The 26,892-nt window shown below is 44.8% G+C and overlaps 1 protein-coding gene across 1 annotated transcript; it reads left to right on the top strand.

The window, feature by feature from the left end:
• Positions 1-1,880: 1,880 nt before the first annotated feature.
• On the top strand, positions 1,881-25,009 carry SBSPON (somatomedin B and thrombospondin type 1 domain containing). Its single transcript, XM_046642655.1, has 5 exons — positions 1,881-2,333; positions 11,189-11,383; positions 19,681-19,771; positions 21,356-21,532; positions 23,303-25,009. The coding sequence occupies exons 1-5, from the start codon at positions 2,120-2,122 to the stop codon at positions 23,418-23,420; spliced, it is 795 nt and encodes a 264-aa protein (XP_046498611.1). The 5' UTR covers positions 1,881-2,119; the 3' UTR covers positions 23,421-25,009.
• The last annotated feature ends 1,883 nt before the right edge of the window (positions 25,010-26,892 follow it).

Here is a 26,892-nt window from a genome sequence, read left to right as displayed (position 1 = left end):
TTACTTACCAGAGACAAGCTCCCTTTGATGTTTGGCGTTAAAGTAGTAATCATTTATTTGTGGTTTTCTTCTTCTGCTTTTTAACTTTGTGCTTTCCCCTACTTTGCACACCATTAAAACTGAGCTTGTCTTTTACTTGGTTTTAGGTTGAAATTATGGAGTGGGACAGGGATGGGCATTAGGACACTAGTAGATATTTAGCACTCACTTGGTGCTCAATTTACACACATCACCTGGTTTCTATAGACGCCCCACAGCAATCTGAGAAGGTTCAGCATTTTACGTTTGAGATGATGACACTGAGGCAATTTATCAGACTTTATACAATCAGAATGAACCCAAACCTCCTGAGCACAGATCCGAAACTTTTTGGTTTTGATTTTTGGTTTTGGTTTTGTCTCGGTATAAGGAGAAGGGGAGCGGGGAAGAAACGGTGTTTGGGCAGACATTGGCATTATATTTTTAATCCTCTTAATCCGGAGGTCATCTTCTTCCACTTTTCTCTGTCACTTCATTTCATGTTTTATTCCTGAAAATGAACTTGTCAGTGAATCATTTTCCTTTACATTTCTGGAACAATCCCAGATTCTTACGGCATTACAGAATAAGCCTCTAGCAAAGGGCAATCCATAAAGCAGACAGCCTTGGGGAGGAAGCAGGGGATAAATTACATGAATGAGTTAGTATAAAGCTGCTAATAAAACCTACAACGCAGGTAAAAGGCAGAGGGTATAATTTGCTGACAAAGTTATTTAGTAGCAACCACCAAGAACTAAAAATATAAAAAATAAAAAGGTCTATGTTATTTATTTAAATTGCAAAAGTAAGAGAGGCCTACCTAAAGAGGAAAACAAAAATAAATTTCCAATCCTGAGATTTATTTGATAAATAATCACAAAGAAAGAATTCCTTTTTAACTTTAGAGTGTGTTTTCCTTGGACAATGAAAAAAAGATTACATTCTACATGGGCCAAATTTATCTGTGATAAAGTTTGGGTATTGTATTGTTTTACTACTTTTATAGTAACTTTTTTTTTTTTTACTTTTGGTTATTTTTCTCTCTAAAGCATAAAGGAAATTCCTCTATGAGAAGTCTTTGTATGATAAAGGAAAAAAAATTAGTTTCTGAAATTAAATAATTAGACAGCTTAGATTCACAGAAAGAGAAAACTTTAGATTCCTGGTTTCTCATAAAAACCATAATAGTGTAAATGATTTAAGAACATAGAATAAAATGAAATTTCCAGGATAATTTTCGGTTAACGAAAAGAGTGAGGTGCCGAAAATATACTTGGAGAGAAAGAGGGAAGAAAACGTATCTGAAAAGTCAGACAAGTACTTGATTAAAGCGGCAGTTATTTCTAAAATATCATTAAGCAGGGTTTCTTTGGGGAACCTGCCTTAACAGAAAGCAGAGCACCGTTTATATCTCATTTAACCTCGCCTTCACGTTCATTAATTGCCTCTTTGGTGAAGCAGAGTTTCATTTTCCTGGGGCAGGAAAATCGCATTATAAAATGCAGCAGAAAGAAAGGATGCTGCTTTGGGCTTATCTCCTTGCTTCTGAAGGGCCTCTGTGTCCCGGGACGGGCCCCGGAAAAGTACACTATGGGCTTCCCTGCGCGACGCCAGGCGCCCCGCGCGCACGGTGCCGCTGAGACGTGCCTGCTGCCCATCCAGCGCTATTCAAGTCCCCTGGCTTTACAGATTAAATGACCACCCGCTAACGCGTCCCCCGACGTTCGGAGCCAGGAAATGTGGCCGCCCTGGCCGGGATGCTGGGGCCCCAGACGCTCCCCGGGCCTCTGCGATCCCAGAGCACCTGCTTCTCCTCTCGCTCCCAGGCGGTCCCCGCGGGCTGGGGCGGGGGCGCTGGAGCCCCGAGCGCCGATCGTGGGGCGCCGGGGGCCAGGCGCGCTCCCCACCTGGGCCGGCGCGGCCGCAGCCCCACCCGGGCCCCGACGGGCGCCTCGCCAGGCCCGGGGAGGGGCGGCGCGGGAGGGCGGAGGGCGGAGGGCGGGGGCCGACGCGGGGCAGGGCCGGGCCGGGTCGGGCTGCTCCGGGCCTCCGCTCTCGGAGGAGCGCTGCGCTCGCCCCGGACGCCGCCCGAGCGCTGGCCATGAGGACGCTGTGGATGGCGCTGTGCGCGCTGGCCCGGCTGTGGCCCGGGGCCCTGGCCGGCTGCGCCGAGGCGGGGCGCTGCTGCCCCGGCCGGGACCCCACCTGCTTCGCCCGCGGCTGGAGGTTGGACAGGGTCTACGGGACGTGCTTCTGCGACGAAGCCTGCCGCCTCACCGGGGACTGCTGCTTCGACTACTCCAGGGCGTGCCCAGGTGGGTGGCGGGGCCGAGGGTGGGGCATCGACTGTTCGCCCGCAGCCAAGGGGCACAGGGTCCCACACCTAGGACCCCAGCGCCGGAGCCAGGGTCCCTCAGCCCCTTTCGTCCTGGCGGGTCCAGACCCTCTATCCAGGCCCACTCCAGACCCCTCCATCCAGGTGCACCCAGCCGCCTCCATCTTTGGGTCCTCCAGCCCCTTTCTTCCAGATACGCCCAGCTCCATCTATCCTAGGGTCCTTCGGCCCTGTCCATCCACGTGCACCCCCATACTCTCCATCCTAGGGTCTCCCAGCCCTCTCCATCCAGGGGTCTCCAGAGTCTCCATCTAGACGTACTGCTCTAAAGCACCCCTCCTCACCAGAGCCTGGATGGAAGGGGCTGGAGCCCTCCGCTTTCCTGGAAGGGTGTGGGGCCACCGCTGCCTGATGAATTCTTCCATTCAAGAACTCCAGCGTGGTAGGGCCACCTCCCTCCTGGAGAGGTGGCATTGACAGATTCCAGGGGCACGGCCCCGGACCGGGCTCCATGCTTTCATTGTTAGCCCGCAGATCTTAGGAGCCTGGCCAGAGGTGATGAGGGAAGGAATGTGTAATTATCCCACTTTGTGCCAAAGTCTTGCTCTGGGAGGGTACTTCCTTCTGCAGAACAAGTTCCTGTGAGGACCACAGTTGTCCTCACCTCTGGACTCCAGCATGTGGCATAGCCCCTTCCTCAAGGAGAGGTTAGATATGTTCCTTGAATTCAATTTTGTCCATATAGCATGATAAAGATTTTTATCTCAGCGTTCCTGTTATGTTTTAATCTTGCTGGTTTTCCTTTAGGGTCAGTCTTTTCATCTTTAAATTTCCCACAGTATCACAGCCCCCGGTAAGGGCTCAATAAATGTTGATTTAATTAAAATAAAAGGTAAAGGAAGAAATGGGGAGTATAATCCTGAAGAACCAGGGGTACCTGAGAGAACCCATGAGAGAACCCAACTCTAGAAATAAAAGAAACCCAGCTCCCTTTTAATCTCATCAGCCCAAAAGCCACACATATGTTAAGGTTTGACCTCAAGAACCCCAGCATCTTCCTGGGAGAGTAACCCGCAGGACTGTGCCATTCCTTGGGGATCCAGATGCCCTCCCGAAAGGAGCATCCTTTCTGCCTCTTTGGTGTTGGAAGAGGCCACCAGCCCATGGCAGGATGGTCACCCAGGCCTGCCGCTGAAGAACACAGTTAAAAACATTGAGACGTTTTGACCCTGATTGAAAGCTAATGATTTACCTGTGAATATTGATCTTCTTTTTGATAAGCTTCTTTACCTTTCCTGCTCCAACGCCAGGGTATGTTCCTACTAAAGTGAAGAGTCAGTTATTAAGGAAATGCAGTGCCCTCCGGCCAGCTGTCCCCACCCTCCTTCCTCTCAGCATCCTACCTAAACTCCTGTTCCCTCAGTTAGCTGAACCCTCTAGCGAAGCCTTTGTCACTGTGGTAGGACCACTCTCTCATCAGGGGTTTTGCCTACATTTTAAAGGTAAATACAGAATTCCTAGAGTCCAGATAATTGTGTCCTGGTCTGTGGCAAGCACAGGGATACAGAGATGATGAGGACACAGTCTCTGCTCCCTAGAAGTTCCCATTCGAGCAGGGAAACACACAGGCAAAACCACCTGCAACATGCTTTGTGCCCAAATAAGGGATCCGGGAGGACAGAGAGGAAAATTCAGAAGACCTGAGGAATTCAAGGAAGACGTCCCAGAGAAGTAATGGGCAGCCGTAATCCTGGAGAATGAGTGAGTGGCCCCGAGAAGGGAAGGAGAATTCTTGCAGGAGAGCATCACGTGGCTGTCCAGCAGTAACCGGTGGGTGTCAGCCTTCTGTGCCCAGCTAGGCTAGGACCTGAGGCCAACCTGGTGAACAGAACAGACAGTGAACGCAGCTAGATATGGAGAGATTCAGGCACTGAAGATGGATGGGAAAGACAGCAAGTGTTATGAGAACTGGCTTTCCAGTGAGGCCTAACAGTGCGAGCAGGAGTTGCAGAATCCTCAAATTTATTTGGTCAAAAATAAATCCCCTATTTTCAGATCAGGAGGGAGAAATATTAAGACAGAGAGCCTATCATTTTGGAGTGGGGATTCGCCGAGTGAGGAATAGAAGAGAGATGACCCTACCATCTCAGGAAGAACTCACAAAGAAATCACAGCAACCTTGGGCCTGGGGAAGAGCTGTGAGCGCTGGACCAGGACCCGAAGCCGGAAACGGAGCTGGAGGCTGATAGGATTGGAAAAGCGGCATATTCAGGAGCCCTGTGTGCCCTTCCCCAGAGAGTTAACAGAGGACCCTGCATGCCTGGGGCACTGAATCGTAGGGCTGAAAAGTCTCCTCCTTGGTAAATGCTCTGCGCCTGGAGTTTCTTGGAAAGGGAAGAAGAAAATAGAGACAATTGGAAGTTGGCCACTTGGCGAGACTGAGCCTGCTCCGCCTCCGAGCTGAGGGCGAGGGCGAGGGCGGTGCCGGGCTGGGTGCTCAGTCCCCTCAGCCCTGGACAGGGTCGCGGCTGTGCTGACTCTGGAGTTTGGGAAAAGGTGTGGTTGGCCTGGAGGAGCGTTTTACAGCTGCAGGAACTGAGACTTTCAGACTCTCCCATTACCAAGTTCACATCAATGGGCAGCACAGTGAGATCTGAACCCACGGCTGCCCGACTTCCAGCTGCCAGCAGCCCCGACCATTCGTGCCAGTGCACGGCTATTGTATATTTCTAGATAAGTTTCAGCAGTGCAGAGCCCCCAGTTACTCTCTGTAAAGAGAACCATTCTGCCTCTTAGAATCTCTTCTCCTCCTTACCCAGTGTTGGGTTACTGAGCAATGCTGCCTGAAGCCTTTTCGACTGAAATTACCTTAATAGTGAATGAAAAATGGAACTATGTCTTACAGCTAAGCATGCCTTACTTCTATTCCTTCTGATTTTTTTTATCTTGATAAATGCATTAATTTTTTTGGTGTGGCTAAAAGATGAAATACTGGAATTTCTTTTTCTAAATAGAAAGTTGGGGTTTCTTTTACTCCGTAAAAATAAAAATAAGTTATTGGATCTATAGAATTACTGAACTCTCCCCCAAATCTGTTCTGAAACTAATATCTCAGTAACTAATTAACTCATTATCATCTCATTATGATGATCGCATGGGTTTCGACATCAATAATGTAGCTCCACAAATCCTCCCCTCCACACGAAAAAAAGGATAGAAGAATCTCCATTGGCTGAACCTGATCAGGGATGGGAAGCAGAGCAGGAGGACACATCCAAGTGACCCGCCCTGGAAGACCTCTTGGGAGGCTGGCTTATCGGGCTCAAAACACCCCAGTCTCTAATTCATCAGCTGGGTTCCTACAGTCTTTGTTCTAAGTTCATAGAAACAGTAGATGGCATTAGATCTTGGATGAGCAGCTTAAGGAAAGAGTAATAATTAACTGAAGCAGAGCAGGACAAAAATTGAGTAGCCTGTGTGAGCCAGTCTGTTCTCCCAGATTTATGGGGAATCTAGGCCAAAAACTGGCCAAAATCTGATGACATCATATCTGGAGGGAGAGGGGCCCTCTGCTTGAAGCTATGGGCTCCAAAACTCGCCCAAAGGAAGGAGAGCCCAGCCTACAATGATTTAGAGTGTTGAGGCTTTGCTGGGGCCAGTGTGGCCTGAGAGACAGCGTGTGGCTTCCCCTGCCTTTGTCTCTGCAGAAAAACTGAGCAGGGCCTGGCACCAGTATTCCACACGACTTCACTTCACAGGTTTGGCTGCGGCCCTGGGTGTGTAGTCAAGGAGGTCGAAGTGGTCAGCACTTACCCAGCATTCCCTCTGTGCCAGGCACCCTCACAGCTCTAAACTTACTGAGCTCTCACCACCTGCCGAGGTTGTGCCTCATTTTAGTCTCATCTTACGGACTAAGTAACCGGGGCACGGGAGAGTTAGGCAATTTGTCCAAAGTCACACCACTACGTGATGGATTGAGATTTGAACCCAGGAACTCTGGATGCAGAGCCCACACATTTAAACATTATGTTTTTACTGCCTTGGAGAAATGAGGCTTTATGCGAAGCCGTGTGCTTTTCAGGGAAGGCCCCAGATAAATACTGTAGAGTGAGTGAGCCTTCACTCTTCATCGACTGTGTTCTCCTCAAGGGCTAAAAATGTGTCCTGCTCCTCTTTGCAATCTCCCAGTAGCTATCGTGGTGTCGCTTAATAACATTTGTCAAAACAATGTGACCAGTCATTCCACCCGGGGGCTGTTATCTGCGGCTCCGGAGGGCCCTGCCATCTGGGGCGTATCCACATGGCCTTTTTAAAATAACATTTTCCTTCCCTGACTACAAAATGTATGTTTGTTGCAGAAAGTTAGGAAAATACAGAAATGTATGAAAGACGAAAACAACTACCTGGAAACTTACTACCCAGGAAAAGCATCATTATCTTTTTGATTTGTTTCCCCTTTTTGCCTGAGTTTGCATGGTATATAAAATTCTATTTTTCTAAGGAAGCAGCCCATTTCATTGTCTTGCTGGCATTTCATGGACTTGTCCAATTAATGTCCCAAAATTTAAAAAAAAAATCTATGAAGCCAGATGACATGGTATCTGCAAGAGGAAAAAAATCCCTGAGCATTTATTAGAGCTTTTTGAGGGGGTAAATAGGCTCTTGGGCAACGTAGTCTCATTCAACTTCCACAATTTTGCCAACGTTCCCCAGAAAAGGATATACATAAGGAGAGAGAAAAGGCAGATGACATACATTTAAAGTTGTGTCACCAAGAGATGTGTGTGTGGATAAAGGGGCTGTTTGATTTTTCTTTCATAGAACATCAGAGAACAAAAGCTATGCTTAAATGATACCGCTCTGGGTGCGGTGTAAAAAGGATATTTCCTTAGGAATCATGAAGACTATTTGAACTTAACAACGAGAGGGAGAAAGCGCTTGGTCGTGGGTGGCCTTCAACTTCTAGGTGGCAGAGAGCCAGACAGGGCCAGATTACAAAAGGGAAGTCTTGAGTCTGTGATTAACCAAGGAGATACTACATGAGAACAAGAGTGAGGCCTTACATTAAGAAGAAATAATCCAAACTGTGTTTATGAAATGAGGGACTCTGGCTGTCAGCTCAGTTTGTTGCTGTGCATGTGTGTATTTGGCGTCACCTAGAAAAATGTTTGGTTTTTTTTTTAAATTACTCTTTGATACCTGAGGGCTGAGAATAGTGTGTCTAGTCTGGTTGCCACAGCTCACTGAGGCTGTGAGCGGACCTGGAGAAAGTCCAGCGGTAATTCCGAGAAAGGGAATTGTCTCAAGAAGGACGGGTCCAAAAGCTGGAGTCCTCAACATGACGTGTGTGCTGGAGAGAAGGACATCTACTGAAACAGTAAGTCCGTGAGTGGCACAGATAAGATAAACACAGATATTTTGTTCACCATATTCTGAAATTCTTGCCTAAGGGAAATTTGCCTCAGATAAAGGAAATACCACTTAACGCCACAGATGATAAAATTAAAGAAGCTTGTTACTTTCAAGATATGTTACTGGCAGGAGATATAAATGCAACTAAAAAGGACTTGAAGTTTCTTGTGGCTGCCAGGAGAAGCTGGGATCTGCCTAACCTTAAGGCACAGAAAGCAAGGCTCCTTCCAGGGGTCACCCTTGGGGGCCACCATTGCCAGGAGAGTCCAGACAACTCTGGCCCAGGTTAGATTCTCATGTGTTTGGCTGTGGGAGTTTCTGATTTTGCTCCTGTCCTTCCACTGGCTTTCCTTCTCATGCTGGGGCCTCTGTCAGTGCTTGGCTTCTTACTTCCTTAGGAGCGGACCAGAGTCTGTTTCAAGGTAGAACATTATTCAGGAAGGAGGAGGAACCTGCCCAGTGCAAGTTCATTCATTCAACAAAGGTTTATTGACTGGATGTCGCTGTTAGGACATGTGCAAACGCACCCTGATCTTGGGTGCAGATTCCTCACTGAAATACATAACCTACTTCTCTGTTCTGGGCCATTCTCCTTGTGGCCATGGTAGGGACATCTGATAACCAGAGAGTACTTGAGCAAAGAGGGCCAGCAGGTACATCAGGAAAAACTTAATTCCTTACCCACTCGATCATCCATTCTCTCACTTTCCAGGGAGGTGAAAGCCAGCGGTGCCCACTGGACCTAATGTAGGAACTTACTTTACGTCTCTGTTCTCTTCTGTGCCTACTTCTCCGTCTCTGTTCTCCATTCCTTTATTGTGCTTCTTGGGATCACCTGCCAAATAAGTTACTTGCTTTCAAATCTGTGTCTCAGGATCTGCTTCTGGGGAAACTCCATCTGAATATTATATTGAGTTCAAACAAGAAGAAAAGAAAAGAAGGAGCTTGCCACGCTTCCTGGCACCCATTAAATCTAGGCTTCTTTCCCCTAAAAGGGGTGGGATGATGTCATCAAATTCTAACTATTAAGCCCTCGGGAAGCTGTGACAAGCTTGGGGTCAAAGGAGGTCACGCTGCTGACTAGCAGCCTCCAGTAACAGCTCGTGAAATGTGAAAACTGAGAAAGTCAGATTTTAAGAAAGAATATTTTGATGTGCTGGATCCAGATGTGAATTAGATAAGCCCTAGTGGAAAGGGGACAAGAATCCTAATGGAATAGTTCAAAAGGAAGTCTGTGTCATGCAGCTGTGATATGTGACTGGTGGTCATAAATCTGTCAGAAGTTTCTGTACTTCCCCTAACCTCTGTGACCAGCGATATCTGTGATCTACGATGAATTGCAACCCAAATAATCGAAAGTTCACAAGGTAGTCAAGAATAGAATCTTTTGTGCAGAAGAGGAATAAATACTTCAGATTGATGTCCCCACTCAAGATATTTTATGAAACACCTTTTTACTCATGTCATTCCAATGGGAACTTTTTTTCATTTTGTCTTACAATGAAGCCATCAAGATGTTGTTGTTCAGGGCTCTAGAACGTTCTGCTTCTCTTTATGGGGCTGTTAAAGTCATGGATTGGAAAAATGAGACATAGCAGTTTGCCAGGGACATACCTTAACCAACAGGAACAAAAACTGATTCCGTGATTCTGTGATTTGAGGATTTTAACTAGGGGTCAAACCAAATAAAATAAATAAACATTGGATGTGAGACACAAATGTTGAAGAAATACAAGGAGACTAAATGCAGTCAGAAAACTCTCCCCAATGTCATCTTTTACCATATGGATAAAATGTGGCCTAAGGTCATATTGCTAAATTTGGAGTTAGTGCCATGGCAAAATTTTATTTTATAGTGATGTCCAAATGTTAATCTTTGAAACAAGTGTATTTTTAAAAAAAGCAAGTGTATTATTAAGTGTTGTTCAAGTCGACACATCAGGGCAGGACTAGCTAGGCTCAGGGATGGAGAAATTGGGAGGAGGAAGAGAGTTGTTGAAAGAATTAAGGACAGGAGTCCTTCTCAACCAGCTTCTAGCCTAGCAGGTTCTTTAAATGCCTTCTGGTTCTCTGGGACAATTAAATCATGGGATTGTGAAATAAAAAAGGGAGGGTCAACAGGAGATGACAAGGGCAGGAAGTGACCTGTTATTGATTTTCCAAAGGATGTGTGCATGGTGGATGTTGGTAATGAACTCTAAGGTGGCTCATTCTTGCTTTTTTAGGTAGTTGACATGCGATACCTACGAGTTTTTAGGTGCTTAGTAAAAGCATGTTTTAAAACAGTTTGAAATTTTTGAATTACTGACAGGGGTTTATGTCATGTGTGACCTGTTGCATGTCAGAGGTAGCTATGTGCTGCCAAATGATACATCTTCCCAAAGCCAGGAAGCCTGAACCAGTTTGCTGAGAGGCAAAATGAGTTTGCAAGCACAAACTGTCAGCAGTCCAAATCAAGCTTTCAAAGAAGCTCACGTGGTTTCTTGGTGAAGACACTGTAAGGAGGAGGGTGATAGGAAAAGTGAGGCACAATTCGTGGGAAAGGAAGAGTTTTGGCCTCTGCTTCAGACGTACATCTTCTGTGTTCTTGTTCTTTTCTTATATCCAATTTCAAGTCCTGAAGGGATTCAATTTAAAAACTCACTGCAGTCCTTTGAAAAGACTCCGTAGGACTAAATGGGAAAGTTAAATGTGCGACTACACTGACTTTACAGTCATGACCCCGGAATTGTCGCTCTGCCTCTGTCCCTTTGTGCAGGACCACGAGTCCTCTTCACCTCTGGGGCCCCGGGTCTCCATCTCTAAACTCCACCTCTCGTGGTTTCTGTCTGTGAGCCAAGGAGGATGAGGAGAGCATCCAGGAGAAACCTACAGTATAGGGGTCCCTCGATGTGGCCCAAAACCTTTTCCTATGGAGACAAATCTGCGGATAAAAATTGACCTGGGCAGGTGATGGATTATGGGTGGGTGCAGTACACTTTCTTTTCTTTTCTTTCTTTCTTTCTTTTTTTTTTTTTTTTAACGTTTTCTACAATGAATATGTATTACTGTTACAATAAAAATGTTCTGGGCAAGGGAGGAGAAAGTTAAGATCAAGGTAAAACCAGAACAAAGATCTGCTCTAAGGCGGGGGAGTGAGTATGAGGAAGTACCCTGAAGGCATCCTCTCTTTTACTGGTGTGTCCTTGGCTCAGACCCACCTTCAGGATTCTGGAACATCCGCCTGCCTCTGAAAGGTATCTGATTATCAGTTAACCATCAGGGCGGGTGGAGTCACTGGGACCTGCTGAGGCATTGTGTTTGCTCCTGACACAGGGCCCAGGCAGAGCGCAGTGGCCCTGGGCTGAGCTTTGCTGTTGACGTTGGCTGGCGCAGCCTGGCCAGCGGCGCGGACTCAGGTGAGCGCCTCCTGCTGTTTTGCAGCTCGCCCGTGCATCGTGGGGGAGTGGAGCCCCTGGAGCGGCTGCGCCGACCAGTGCAAGCCAACGGCCCGCGTGCGGAGGCGCCCGGTGCGGCAGGAGCCCCTGAACGGAGGGGCGCCCTGCCCGCCCCTGGAGGAGAGAGCCGGCTGCCTGGAGTACTCGACGCCTGAGGGCCAGGACTGCGGGCACTCCTTTGGTACTGAGGTTTTCATGGTCGCTCCCTTCGTTGTCTTTGATGACTTTCCATCTCTTCGTCCCGTGAAAGGCCACGAGCTGTGCAGGGAAAGTTCCATGCGCTGCAGGGAGTGGGAGGGTCCCTGGGATGGGCCGGTCTGCCCAGAGGAGATAGGAAGCTCAGGAAATGCTTAACAGAGTTAGCAGGCAGCTGCACAAATGCATCCGGGCCCTCCTTCTCTCCCCCTCCCTCTGTGTGTTGGTGACTCAGTGTGCCTCCTTCTCCTGTGCATGCGCTGGGTGTAAAGGACACGTGGCACTGTGGGGTTTTAGCGAACTGACTCAAGCTGGCGACAAAGAACTTTAGGTAGGATGACGATAGTTCACACATGATAGGAAGTATCCAGTAAGGATAATTCTATTTCACCTTTCACTGTAGTTCCTGTTTAATCATGCACACCCACATATGTGTGAAAACAGTGTCAAAATTATAAATTCCTAAACAATGATAAAAGGATTCGCTTAAAACACCTACCTCTCCTCTCCAGCTGACTGGATTGGGGCTAACGTGATCATATTTGTGATTGTAAAAGATCGTTCTGGTTGTGGAGGGGCCAGGAGTTGGCTCATTAATGAGGCTGGAGCCTATGAAGTTCAGAAAGAAATAAGCGAAAAGGCCAATACTGATGTGTTGATTGAGATTGAGTCTGATAGAGCAAAATGCTGACTTCTCAGGGTAGCAAAGATTATATGTTTTTCATAGGAACCTGGAAAATTTCATGTCAACATGACCCTTGTCAAGCCACTTTGTTCCTTTTTTCCATCCCACACACAAATATTTATTGAGAGTCTACTGGATGCCAGGCGCTGGGCTGGGAGCCAGGGTCACAATGGTGAGAAAAGTTACCTGGAGCCTGCTGTCATGTAGATCAGAGTCTAGCGGGAGAGGGAGATGACAATCAGATCATCCTAGGGAATTAATCCCCTAAAATGACAGCTACAATTTGGTGTAGCTGGTAAAGAAGTGAGAGGCATGTGGAGCTACGAGTGTGTGTAATAAGCCGATTTCCCCTGGTCTTGGGGGAGGCGGGGAGGCACAGAGATGCGGAGGGGAGGGGCTTCCCTGAGGATGTGGAGATGAGGCTGGGATATGTAGAGCTGCCCCATCAGAGTGACCAGTGTGGTGAACCAGATACAGTCGTTTGTCACTTAACAATGGGCGTACATTCTGAGAAATGCATCGTTAGGTGGTTTCGTCATTGTGTGAACATCGTAGAGTGTGCTCACACAAGCCTGGATAGAATAGCCTTCTATACACATAGGCTATAGGGTACTAATCTTAAGGACCACCGTCATATATGCGTTCCGTCATCCACCAAAATGTCTTCATACAGCACATGACTGTAGCCAGGTGTCGAGCCTTAGAGGGATTTGTAGGCTTAGCTAGGAAAACATGACCACAAGAGACAGTACCACTCAACCTCTGTTGGGTGGTGCTTGGACACGGTTGCACAAGAGGGGGAGTCCAGAGGCTACGGTGTGGCTATTTTTAAAACAATTGGATGTATAAAAGTTTGAGTTTGGTGCCAGTAGGCTTTGAGGAAATAAACAGCATAGGGGCCATCTTTAGCTCATTTGTATAACACGGGGGACGCACAAGGCCCATCTGAGAAGCTGAAGGGAGGCCAGTGTGTCAGGAGCACGGAGAGCCAGACGGGCAGCTTCTGGGCTGACATCCGCTCAGTGCAGGGAGCTCCCTGTGTAGGATTCTTGTCTTTATCATACGAGCCCTGGGAAGCCACTGGACTGTTTTCTGCAGGGGCCCCTGGGATCAGATCTGTGATTTGGAAAGATGGCTCTGGGAAAGGAGTGGCACATGGCCGGGCCAGGCTGGAGGCCTCGCGTGGGTACGGCAGTCGTGTTAAGCCCACAGGGAAGTAGTTTAGTGCTCACAGGAACAGTCATAGAACAATATCACGTTCAACTTATGCACGGTGCGGGAACACTGCAGAAAAGGCTCAGGGAGGGAGTCGCTGCAGGACCTTACTCTTAAAACCTGTGGTAGGTCTGTCAGAAAAAGCGGCTGCTCTGCTCATGTACAGTGCCTGGCTGCCAGGCAGGGTTTCTTCAGCACGTTTGACTCTTCCATGTTGCTCCAGGCTGTCACAGACCCCTTCCCAGCCCTGGATCTCTTTATAACAGGACAATGCAGGTCGAAGGAAAGGGGACAGGAAGGGCAATGAAGAGGATGCTATGGAACATGGGCCAGGGGTCCGAGGGAGCGTTGGGCCCACACCCTGCCCCCTGGGGTTCTTTTCTCTGCCTGGAGATGTTCACTCCTCTGTCCTGGGACTGGGCAAAGCCCACAGGCCTGCCCTCCTCCAATGCCCTCCAATTCCCAGATTCCCCCCAAGCCACCTCTCCCTCCTAACTCCACTAAGAGGATTTTAAGAAGCAGGAGTCTTCTGTGACTCCCCGGAAGGTGTTAGCAACTTTGATGTAAAACTAACAGGAGAGATCTATCCTTAATGGCCTCCTTTCTTAATAAGGTAAAATAAAATCTCCTAATTTGGAAAAGAGGAGCGGTCTCTCCTTGGGGCAGGGCCGCTGGCGTTCGCAGCCCTGACTTTGGCCCTGAGATTCACTTTCCTGTTGGGATGTCTTGGAAATGATGGCTCCTGGTCAGGGAGCTGGGCAGGAGGGCAGGCCCCCTCGAATATGCCAGTCTGGTGGTTCCCAAATTGTAGTCCCCGACCAGCAGCATCCGCCTCACCCGGGAACTTGTTAGAAAGGCAAGTTCTTCGGGCGCCACCCAGATCCACCGGATCAGAATCCCTGGAGGGGGCCCAGCCCTCTGCGTGGTTACAAGGCCTCCAGGGAGCCTGCTGCTCACTGATGTCCCAGAACCGCGGCTCTCACCCAAGCACGGGGACACGGTTTTTCCCTCAGCCCCCTGCGTCACAGCTGGATCACTTAAATTTCCTGAAGGCAGAAGTTCCTGAAGTGCAAAAACAGGGTTTAGTCTGGAAAATGTGGGGTAAACCAGTCAGACAATTTTGTCCACCCAAGAACTTCTAGGAGCCTTTCATATGCTGATGTGCGTTTTCGTTCTCTAAGAGGGAGATAGGATGTGGAGTGTTTTCCCACCTTATTCGATCACTAAATCACCGGTGTTCTGTAAAATACTCTTTGGAAAATGATGGACTACGAAGGGAAAACAAGGGGGAAATGAGACAGGAAGGTGAAAATTTAGTGGATTCTTCTGGGGCCCCAGACCCTGTTTCACCCTAGTTCCAGTGCATCCGTTTCTTTGTTTCATTAATTTAAGATTCACTGAGCACCAACAACATACCACGACTGTACTAGGTTTTGGAAATACAAACTTGAATAACACATGTATCATAGTCACTTATAACTCAGGGTCATGAGCGAGTGCTGTGACAGAAGGATATGCTGGTTGGAGAGGGAGCATAGAGAAAGAGTACCCCCCTCAATCTAGGGGCTCTCCATCCTGCTGCGGGTCACTTGTATACCTATTCCTACCTCCCCCCTCCACCAGACTTCCTATTCACAGAGCAGGAGGCTTTGTTGCACGGCATTCTGACCCCTCACGTGTGCACGGCAGAGCGCTTTTATAGACACTATTGGGTCAGTCTTCATAGCAATCCTATAAGAGCGGGTCATAGTTTTCTATAACTGCTGTAACAAATTACCACAAACTTAGGGGCTTAAAACAACACACACTTATTATCTTATAGATCTGTGGGATAGAAGTTCAACACACATCTCACTGGGCTAAAATCAAGGGGTCAGCAGGGCTGTGTTTCCTTCTAAAGGTTCTAGGGGAGAACCCTTCTCCTCGCCTTTTCATGGATATTTAGCTGAGGAGATTTCCAAGCCAAGTCTTGAAGGTGCAGTCTGGTTTCTTCTTGCTGGCTATAGTAAAACGGGCGAGCAAAGAGCTAGGCAGAGGGAAGAACTTTGAATCCTAATGGAACCAGGGCTTGATGAATTGGAAAATTCTCAGCCTACCAAAATGACGAATGATGCTACAATGAAGAGATTCACTTTCAGGAAAGCACGTTCTAGAGAAACACCAAGCGTGGGCTGTGCAACCTTTTGTCAATAGCTCAGAAAGTTGGAGGTAACAGGTTACCGCAAACTCAGTGACTTACACAATGCAGATTTCTTATCTTACAGTTCTGTGGGTCAGAAGTCGGACAAGAGTGTCGCTGGGCTAACATCAGGGTGTCAGCAGGGCTGTGTTCCTTTCTGAAGCTCTGGGAGAGGATCGGTTCCTTGCCTTTTCACCACCCAGAGGCTGTCCACTTTCCTTTTCTCATGGCCCTTTCCTCCATCGACACAGCCAGCATCATTGCCTCCCTGTGCCTTTCTTCTGTAGTAACAACTTCCTCTGCCTCTTGAAGGACCCTTGTGATTACATTCAGCTCACCCGGATAATCCAGGATAATCTCCCGATTTTCAGGTCAACTATCAACCTTAATTCTGTCTGCAAATTTAATTGATCTCTGCAAAATAACGTAATATATTCACAGGTTCTGGGGGTTAGGACATGGGCGTCTTTGGGGGGCCATTATTCTGCCTATCCTGGAGATAGGACAGTGTCATTATTTTTGGTTTACGCACAAGGACATTGGAGCTCAGAGAGGACTACCAGAATTTAAACCTGGGTCTCACGGCTCTAAATCTTGTGCGTTTTCCCGCTTCATAGTGCCTTGCTGTTAACTGTTATCATTAGAGCTAAAACTGTAATTACAGCATCTGGTAACTAAGTTGAAATATAAAGGCCGGTAAATGAAGCCAGTGAATGAAACAAGATCACTGAAGCATTCTTATTAATGATCAAGTAGCTGTTGCATTTTTCCTGTTTCACTTGATGCGTATTTTGACTATATTTTTATCATAGAAACAAATCCAAAAAGCCACATTATTGTATTGGTTACACTTACTGAGAAATGTTTATATGTGTTTTACCCCTGAAGAGAGATCAATTTTTATTATAAAGTGTATGGTTCCAGGCTGGTGTTATTTGTCAAATTCTCCTTCTCTTCTCTTCTATGCTATATCTACAGACCAGTGGTTCTGGGCCTGCCTTTCTGACACCCGATTGTGTCAGAGGCTTGGCGAAATTCTCAAAGCAAAGGTAATTTACTTTCATGTTCAAAGTGAGTCTGTGCGGTGCCACGCTTTTAGAAGTGGGAGTTGTTGTAAAACCGAACAATGGTAGGCTGATAGGATGCCAACAAAGTTGGCAAGTAGCCTGATAACAGAGACTTTATGATATTTGAATATTGTTGCCAGGAAGGGGAAGAGGGGGGAACCAGCGTTTATTGAGAGCCTTTGTCCCAGGCACCGGCTATGTGCTTCTGCACATAAGCAGAAGTGGGACTGGAGGCAAAAATAATTTCTAAATTACTTACCACTCTTAAGTCATGAAAATTAGATTTGAGAAGGATATTAAAAAGTGGTGCTGTTCAGAGTCCCCCAGGCGACCTGGCTCCTGGTCTGTTTACCGAAGACTGGTGCCAGGAGGAGGGCGCCCTCTCAATAGAATGTGCCACCAGGCCAAGCCCGGGGCTTGAGGGGAGGGGACCTGGAGGAGAGGAGACAGGGTCCAGATTACTGGCCTGCCTTTATCATGGGTCACAACTCCAGAGGCTTGACACTGAATGTGGATAGTAGGTCTTAAAAAAACAGAACGCATCTTCTGTGCTGGGGTCCTCGCTTAGTCATTTACTCTTTATTTTCCCTTCATTTAACCTCTGTGAGCTCAGTTTTCTGATGAGTAAAATTGGCATAAGATCTCTTTACAAAGCTTTTGTGAAGATCCGTAACACACGATGTGAAAGTACTTTGTAAATGAGCAGCCTGTAAACACGCAGGGTGCCATCCTACTACAGGCCTTAATCTGTGCCCCCTGGGAGCCCCCTCCACCTCCTGGCCCTGGCTCCCATGCCCCACCCTCTCCCGCGGCCCAGGGGACTCAGAGTGTAAGGGCTACCATTTTCCCCGTTCCTTTCTTAGATCTCACTTCACATTAAGGACGGGGATCAGGGACAGAAAGGAAAAATAAAGCAGAGTATAAGTAATCCATGGGAAATACGTGGTATCAAATAGTGAAATGCTGTAATCTGCTTTGTAATGGAGGCAGTGGCACTGACAGTGAGGGGCGTGGTTTGGGAGACATAGCCAGGCACTGTCATATTTAGACATGAGCCTTGAACACACTCCTCAACCTCTCTGTGCCTTATCCGTGAAATGGGAAAATAACAGTATCTATCTCAGAGGGTTGTTGTGAGAATTAAATGAGTTAACGCATGAAAGAAGTGCTTAGATTAGCATTGTGCCTGGAAATGTAAAAGTGCACAACTATTAGCTTTTAGTTTTATTACTGTAGAACTTTTTCCAAGGACTTTATATCAGAAACTATAGTCATATACTTGCCCTCTACTTCCTAATTTTTTTTCTGAGCTATACATTAAGTACATTGCCTCTGAACTTTTGTAATACCATATGCAGTGCAAATTAGGAGATCAAAGAAATGTTTTGAGCTAAAGAAACACATGCCGAAAATTTTATAGTTTGACGTGTAATGCTACGTGGATTTAGCAGTAACTGCCTTCTTCACTTCGTGAATAAACACATAAATGCATCAGAAGAACAGAAATGAAAATGAGACATGGGAAAATAAAACCCTTTGGCTGTTTGTGTTTCTGATAATTAGGTCTAAGAGACACAGAGAAGGATCCTGACATACATGCACTCACTTGTTCTTTTTGATTCTGTCTGTGGAGTTTGGACGTTCCGAAGCTACAGTCACATTTTGAAAGCAGAGCATGTTCTCTTTGGAAAACAATTAAACCTATTAGCGCAGCAAGGAAGAGCCACGCAGCTGGGACTCAGGGCTTCCTCTAGATGTGGAGAACTGTCCACGCCACTGGAGAGATTAGGCACTAGACCACAAGAGACGAGAGCAGTACCTGTGTCTCTTAGGAGCGAGTCGCCACGAGGAATTAAGCTACTCTTGTCTTATATTCTCTGGTAACGTAAAAATGACTCCTCACTAAGAAAATCTAAAAGAGAATTAGGGCTGCCATCTTGTGGCAGTAGGGAGCCAGGTAAAATGAACACGTAGGCTTGAAGCATCTATTTTGCAACCAGAACCCTCACGCCATTTTGCTCGTGTTGATGATGACTTTGGCATTGCATAAGCCAGCATCAGCTGGTATCTGCCCTTCCTGGGATCATCCAGTTTCTGAAATGAAAGGTAGGAAGGGTTGTTAAGCCATCTTAGCTGCAAGGCTCAGTATAAGAACAGAAGCCCACGGGGAAGTAGGACCAGGGCCCCTTGGTGGCAATTTCGTGACTTTATTCATTCACTCATCGACCCATTCATTCATGGCACACATATTTATTAAGCGTGTAAATGTGTGAGGGCTACAGTGATAAACAAGGTAAAACCCCGTCTTCCTTGACTCGACAGCACAGTGGAACCAAGAGGTTATCTCCAGGTGTTGCATGGAGCGAAACCCTCCCTAGACTTAGAGATGAAAGAGGAAGGAGAGACACAAACAACATAAAATTACAGAACAGAGCAGAGGTGGGAGGAAAGAATTCCCGGCTCCTTTTCTTTTCTCCTACTGAGAGTGTCAGAGTTGGGATAGAGTTGGGGGAGGAGAGGGAAGAGGAGATGACCACTGCTGGCAATTGGTGGCAAAGCTTCCAGGACTTTGGTTACTGGAGACTGGAGCACTCACCCTTCCTTCCTTTGCTTCTTCTGTCTTTTCCCTTTTTCATTTCCTGTCTCTCTGATCATCTTTTTTTTCTCCTTCCATCCCCTTTTCTCTCTTTTTTGTCTTCTTCTCCCCTTTCTTCCTTCTCTGTCTTCCTTCCATTTTTTACTTTCTTCTATCTATATTTCTCTTCGTTTTGTTTTTAAAAATATCCTCTGCCTCTCTCTATTACCTCCCTTTTTCGCTTGGTATTTCCCCCCCCCCCCCCCATCTTTTTATCATTTCCTCTTGGTGGATCTTCCTGGCCCCTCTCCTTCCTTTCACACAGTGTGATTTATCACCGCAGACAAGCCTGCCTGTCAGAGCCCTGCACTTCCCCTCCCTACCCATTTGCATGCGCACCAGTCTTTCAGGAATGGGGTTCTGGGGACACTGTAATTCAGCCTCATCTTGCTCCTTTGGACTTAGAGGTGGAGGGTTATAGATACGTCTGAAACCAAGTTTGGGAAGTGTCGCTGCGAGTACTTCGGGCTCCATGTGTTCAATGTCGTTCTCCCTTTTCTAGTTCCTGCCTTTATAACTACCTCTGCATTCAACAAGGAGAGAACCAGACAAGCCGTGTCTCCGCAGTGGTCTACAGACACAGAGGATGCTGGGTAATACGGTGGTTTTTTCACTTGTGTTTTCCCAGTTGTATGGTCAAGTCAGCCCATAAGGTCAACTTGGCACTATGGGTTTCCTTCTGTCACTTGTTCCCTGACTTTGGGTGAAACATGACCCTTCACCCAGACTTGTCCCCTCCCTGTTTTTGTGGGGCTATGAGGATTTCTCTGTCTCTGAGCTCTGATCTCTAAAATGAAACACGCTATATAAAAATGAGATATTATTTTGTCACTCGCACTAAGGATGCTCCTCTTACAGTCTTTGTGGGACCACAGGCTCCAGTATCACCTCTGTTTGGTGAATTTGTAAGGGGCCCACGCCTGAGCTCTGAGGATTTCTATCAGGACCTAAAGGCCCAGGCTGGGAGGGAGGAACCTCCATGCTCTCTAGAAGTCTACTCTTCTGCTGTCAGAACAGGGCCACCAGATGGGTGCAAGTTCAAATCCCCACAATGTCGCTCACTAGCCACCTCAGTTCTTTTCTTCTTGAAAAATGACAGTATTAATACCTACCACATGGGTTTGTGATGAGAATTTGATGAGAAGATATCATTGAAGAGTTGTCCAGTTTAAGCTGTCTAAAGTTGATTGAAGCTGTGTCATAGAATTTCCTACCTCAATACCTTAACGAGATCTACTGTTGTTAAAGATCTTCTTTGAAGCAGGCTCTCCAAACACTTTTCATCTAGGCTGTTACAGCTCATAATTCTATGAATAAAAAACTAGTCCATTTTAGCTTAGTTAGAACCTAAAATGCAACATTCAGAACTTTTACTATGTTTGTTTCTCTGAAGAATTGTAAAATCGTGTTGCTTTTAAGTACAAGACTCTAAAATATTCACCCCTGCCTGGATGTTCCCCTCAAGGCCCTCAGAGTCAAGTCACATTTAGTGTTAGAGTTTTCCACAGCTCAGTATAGGTGACACTGGCTGCTGTCACAGAAAATCATCTCAGCTCCCCATTTCTTTTTACTTGTGATGCCCAGTATATCTTTGATGCTCGACTTCAAGTCAGAACTCATCTCACTGCCAGAGATCATGCAGGTGAGCTGAGTGGGGAATGTCGGGACGGCCCCTGGAACATTTGTGGGGCAGAAAGACACAGGTGCTGGGCTGGGTGTCAAGGACTAGCCCTCCCAGGGCCCACTTGTTCTCAGGCTCAAGCAAGTTCTTGTTTAATTTATGTAATTCATTAAAGTACAAGCAGAGTTATCAAGGGCTATTTTCCTACTGAAAATATACACAATTTAGTGTACACACACTATACACAATTTAGTGGTCAGACTAGACAGGATACTGGATATCGAAATTTCTGCAAATTCCTGTTGACCAGGTTATTCAGTCATGGGTTGAAAAAGAGCAAAAAGGTTCACTGTAGTTGTCAGTCAGACATCATCATAGTTCAGCGAATGAGAAACTCTACGAGGCGTTCTGTGATGATGTACCACTGGGAAGATGCTCTGCGCTACCTCCTCCAGGCTGTGAGATGTCCTTGGGGATTACAGCTTCCTAAGACTTTCTACAGCATTAGGCCACCTCTCGTTACAGTGGATAAAACTGTTCCTTCTTTTGGCTGCAGCTACTGTATGGAGTTCAAGACAGAGTCCCTGACTCCTCACTGTGCTATGGAAAACCGACCTCTGACGCGATGGATGCAGTATCTCCGAGAGGGGTACACTGTCTGCGTGGATTGTCAGCCTCCAGCTATGAACTCCGTGAGCCTTCGTTGTTCTGGAGATGGCCTGGACTCTGATGGGTAAGGGAGGGAAATTGGTTGAAGGACTTTTCTTGTTACTCATTTGGTGAGATCTGTCCTCTCCATGTCCTGAACAGCTGACCAGTATGTAGCATATCAAGGCATGATTTCGGGAGTCAAAAGAATAAGTGAGGAGAACCTTCTAGCTAGCAATTCCAGAGTCCAGGGCCCAGTTCACACTCGGAGCCAGAGGCTCTCTTGCAGAATGAATGGCTAATTTGGATATTGGGATCCACACCAAGCTCCCAAATGACCCCAAAAACCTGATCGCTCCAAAGCGGGATTCTGAAGACCACCTGAATCAGAATCTCTTGGGATGGTGATTTAAAACACACAGATTCTTGAGCCCCACTTGAATCAGAATCTTTGGGGGTGGATTTTCAACAATCTCCTAGGTCAGGAGTTGGCAAATATTTTCTGTAAAGGGCCAGAGAATAGATATTTTCAGCTTTGCGGGTCATATGGTCTCTGTCACAACTACTCAACTCTACCATCATAGCACAAAAGCAGCCATAGACACTATGGCAACAGATGAGCTTGGCTTTGTTCTAATAATACTGTATTAATGGACACTAAAATTTAAATTTCATAGAGTTCTTAAGCGTCACGAAATATTCTTCTTTTGATTTTCTTTCAACTCTTTAAAAATCTGAAAAATCATTCTTAACTCATAGACTATACAGAAACAGGGGGTGGCTGGAATTGGGTTAGAGGTCATAGTTTGCTGAGCTCCCGCCCAGGTGATTCACATCCACAGCAAAATTTCAGAACCACCGCTCAATTCAGTAGTAGTCATAAAATCATGACTGAGATAGTGGTGGGCTCAGCTTTGCAGGGTCATAAACCTACAAAAATCTACGGATTGTCCAAAAGAATTGACCCATGAAAACATTTTACCATCTTGAAAATCTATCCCAGTCCTGTACTTACCTATCAGTTAATTTCGGTAACACTATTCTGAACTAAGAGAAGGGTAGACTTCGTGCTGGCCATGGATTATGGTTTTAAGTATGTCAGATGGAACTGGTAAAAATACAGACTAGAAGGTAAAATATGAACCTTTCCAGTTAATCATTATTTTCCTAGTATATTTTAATATTTAATAACTTGAACTTATGTTTATGAGTCACTTGTGCCTAACAGCCTCAGTATTGACTTCACCATATGAACGGTAAACTGGGTAAGGAATTCATATGAAATAGAACCTTAATATTCAGACTTAATATCTTTCTGAATACCTCATCCATATTTTGACTTGAAATGAGTTTATAATTTAATTTGTACCCATAAGGTACCTTAGATCCTGGCTGAGGTTCCAGTGACTATAAAAATAATAATTTCAATAATCTGGCTTTGTTCTGCCCATTTCTCTCATTTTTTCATTTTGGAATCAAAGTGTTGGAAAGGATTGCAAGAGATCATTTGGTTCAGACCCCTCTTATTTAAATACATATGAAATAGGAAGCCATTTCCCTTTATGTGGCCCTTCATATATTCAGATCAAGTAAGAGAAATGAATAAGTAACCTCAAACTACTCTTTCAACATGAGGGTGTCCTCAAATAGGCATTAGTTGCTAACTTGTTTTGATAGAACCCAAAGAAGGGAAACTCAAGTTTGTGATCATTTTTAAAAATTTCAATTTGTAATGCACTTCAAAATTCTAGGTCTGATCATTCTTTTTTTTTATACCCTCAATTTATAATTCTGTAAGTTAGAATTTTCTTTGGTTTACTTTTAGTTAACTAACGTTTTCAAAATATTTTTTCAGGAATCAAACTCTCCATTGGCAAGCGATTGGCAATCCTCGATGTCAAGGAACTTGGAAAAAAGTTCGGCGAGTAGACCAGTGTTCTTGTCCAGCTGTTCATAGTTTTATTTTTATATAGATTGCAATATAAATATTTTAAAATGTGTTTGTAGACATGATAAATATTCGCAAGTCATATTCAATGCTTCATAAACCTTCAAAAACTAAGTTTGGTCAAAGTCCCTGAAGACATGTCATTGACTCCCTCTAAAGTAGAGAAAGAAAATTTAGGGCCCAATTCTCAAGAAACACAGTACCTTTATTTTCACTAAGCTGAAGACCCACCCTCACGGCTCCTGTGGTTTTATGTCCTTGACCTTCCACCTGGAGTCCTCTCATTCAACAAGTGGTCCACGCCACACAGAATACGTGTCTGTTTGCACTAAAATCACTACATTTTAGTGGTCCAGTTATTGGTGAGTAAGTTATCATTTAAGGGTATCCACACTTTGAATCTTGCGTTTTTTCTTTCTATTCCATAATCTCTTAAAAACCTCTTAAATTTAAAAAAGGTATACAGACATATGTACATTCTCACTCATATATTTTCCATGTCTTATTCCATAAATTCTGAAATAATAATTTCAAGCAAATTGTCACTGATAATTTTCCACAGGACAAGTTGTTTAAGATTTAGCAAGAATTTTGTAATGAAAAACCAACAGCTAAGAACAAGAAATTTTCTTCAATTAAGTGAAAAGTTTCATCAAATGTTCATTCTAGGTCCGTACGAGTTCCTTTAAATGTTATAATTTTCATGAAGTGGAATTTGGGCACCAAGGAATGAAACAAGTGCTTTAATTATGAAAATTCTACCATCATTAGCATCCAAGATTATTTCCAAGGCTTAAAGCTGAAGCTGACTAAAACAACCTTTCAGAGTCCAACTTCAAGTTTAGTTGCAGTACATTTACTATTTTTTCCTACAGAGCACATTTTCTTATGTTTGGAGTAATAGACAGAGGTATAGATTACAGAAGGAATGGATTTTATTACAAATGGTATGCTCTCACACACACAGAGAAGCATTTGTCTCCTTATTTTATGATCGGAAAATCAGTGAACTAGAGACGAAGTGGCTTGGTTCAGGATCTGGATGACAAGTCATTCTGCGAGTCGGCCTGAGGCCCGTCTCAGCTCCTCATCCAGGACTCCGCTCTGATGAAAGCCCGACCACGCCGAAGACCGTGCTGTAACAGCTAAGCCCTCTCCATTTTCAAAACAATTTTAAATTCAGAATATTTTCTTTGGAGATTTGAATCTCGAGATTTAAACTATATGAAACTGCTTTGGTTTCATTGTATAAAATATTATTCACTAACGAATGATTTACTAAAATACATATTTCTTGGTACTTATCATGGAATGACAATAGCAAGCTTAGTAGGGATGGAAAAGTCCCTAATATTTAATGCTGAGAGAAGCAATATTTCTGACTATATATTCATGTAACTCTCAGAGTTGTTTTTGTGGTAAATTAAATTCTTCAGAAATTAAAAATAAAAAATTTAAGTCTCATCAAGGTTAGGAATTTCAACTATCAGTTCAGTATTAACATTTTAAGACCATTTCTAACATTTGTAAAGCAAAGCTTTTGAAGATATGCTTGGGTAACTTTCAATGTTACCTAAAATTTTTATACCAGTAAATAAATTTCTCTTCACATTTAACAAAGCTCTTTACTTGTTTGACTAGAAAATACCCAAATTTTCTGGACTGGTCAGAGAATGAACAAAATTTTACCAAAAATAAAACCAAAAAACCCTTCAGAATGGATAGGCGTGGGTATGATGACTAACAGCAATAAAGCCAAAATACACTTACGGCTCCAATATGTGTTATAACACTTAACATACTTGAGTTGTATAAAATCCATTTTTCACCTCACGTATTTAGTTTTTCATGCATGGCCATTAATTACTTTCACACTGAAGTACAGTCTTGTTATTTCTATTCTTGAGAAGAATTTCACAGTCTAGCAGACTTAACTATTAAATGGTGGTCTTGAAGGCTTATTATTAACTCTAGCAAAGCCCAAGGAGGCCGTTCAGAACTGAAACATGTAGTCCAAATGATCAATGAAGAGCCAAAAGTTTTTATTTTTAAAGTAAAAGATCAAAGTAGTTAAGACTTCTTTGGTATTCTTTTTTAATGAGTACCTTAGAGTCGGGGTCCTTTCTGCAGGCACTCTGCAATGATTTATAGACCTTAGAATTACTTAATAAGCTGATTTTCAACAGTGCATATGGAAAGTAATTTGGACAAATATAAATATACCCACTCAGGAGAGAAGGGGAAAGGAATTAGGGATAGTGATCATTTAGAAGACAAAAGTGAAAAAAAAAAGAGGAGGAAAAGGAACAAGGTGAACTATAGTTACAGTATTCTCTTTTTAGGGTCTTTCTTGGGATGTTTTCATTTGAGAATGTTGTAATTAAGCATAAATAGCAATAGCAATAATTTAAATTTTTAGTTCTATTCTGGCATAAAAATTTTAATTAGCCATCTTTTCTAGGTGTACCTAGGAACGATGCAAAATGAAACTGGTTCTGTCTTGTAAGAATATTCTAGTGACGGTTCATACAAATAACTACAAGTTGATTTAGAAAGCAAAGACCTGGACATTCTGAGGTGTAAGCAATCAGGTGACGAGCATATTGAAAGAGAAGTGAAACTTCTAGGTCAAGGTGACAGATGGATACACGTTTACCCTTTCTCTTTCCCCAAATCCCACTGAGATTATAGGATTCACAAAAGAGAATAAATCCATAACATAGATAAGAAGGGGGGGTGGGAATCAACCCAGAGATTTTGAAGATTGTAAGCACATGACATTCTACTGAGGGATAGACGGGAATGGAGGGACCATACCCTTTAAAACATGTAGCAAAGGTGGAATCAGAGATGAGAGCCATTCTTCCTGGGGTGGGAAGATGAATTTCCCAAACAAGATGAATTTCAAAAATCTCCACCTTGAGAGACACGTCTGTGAAATTGAACATCAAGGATAAAGACTCTAAAACCTTCCAGTGAGAGAAAAACAGATCACCTACAAAGGAACAGGAATCCCCATCTCCTCAGCATCAGTGGATGCTTGAAGTCTAATAGAATAAAGCCTCCAAGCTGTAAGGGAAAATAATTTTGAAACTAGCTTTCTATATCAACCAAGCTACAAATAAAGTGTGAAGGCAAAATACAGCCCTTCAGAGGAATGCGGATTCAGAGGCCTTGTTAGAGGGTCCTAAGTAGGATATTTTTTTCAGTTAAACATAGCAGGTTGAGCATATATTTACCTCCTTTACCTCCCAATTCCCAATAAAATTACACTTAAAGGATTTTTTTTAAAGAGGAAAAAATATAATGATGAGATTAAGAGAGAGAAAGACAGCAGAAAAGAGATGGCCACAGAATTTTGGGACCAGAAAAGCCTATGGCTGTCTAAGAAAAAGGGAGAAAGCCAGATGCCTACAGGAATGAATTTCAGTGAGCAGGTCATTTACAGCACCCTGGAAAGGCTCAGGAACTAAAGGTTCCAGGTCTTCCTTCAACAG

This window comes from Equus quagga, chromosome 16 (assembly GCF_021613505.1).
Source record: "Equus quagga isolate Etosha38 chromosome 16, UCLA_HA_Equagga_1.0, whole genome shotgun sequence".
Taxonomy (NCBI): Eukaryota; Metazoa; Chordata; class Mammalia; order Perissodactyla; family Equidae; genus Equus; species Equus quagga.
Note: the sequence above shows the minus strand (reverse complement) of the source record. Positions and strands in the feature narration are given on the sequence as shown.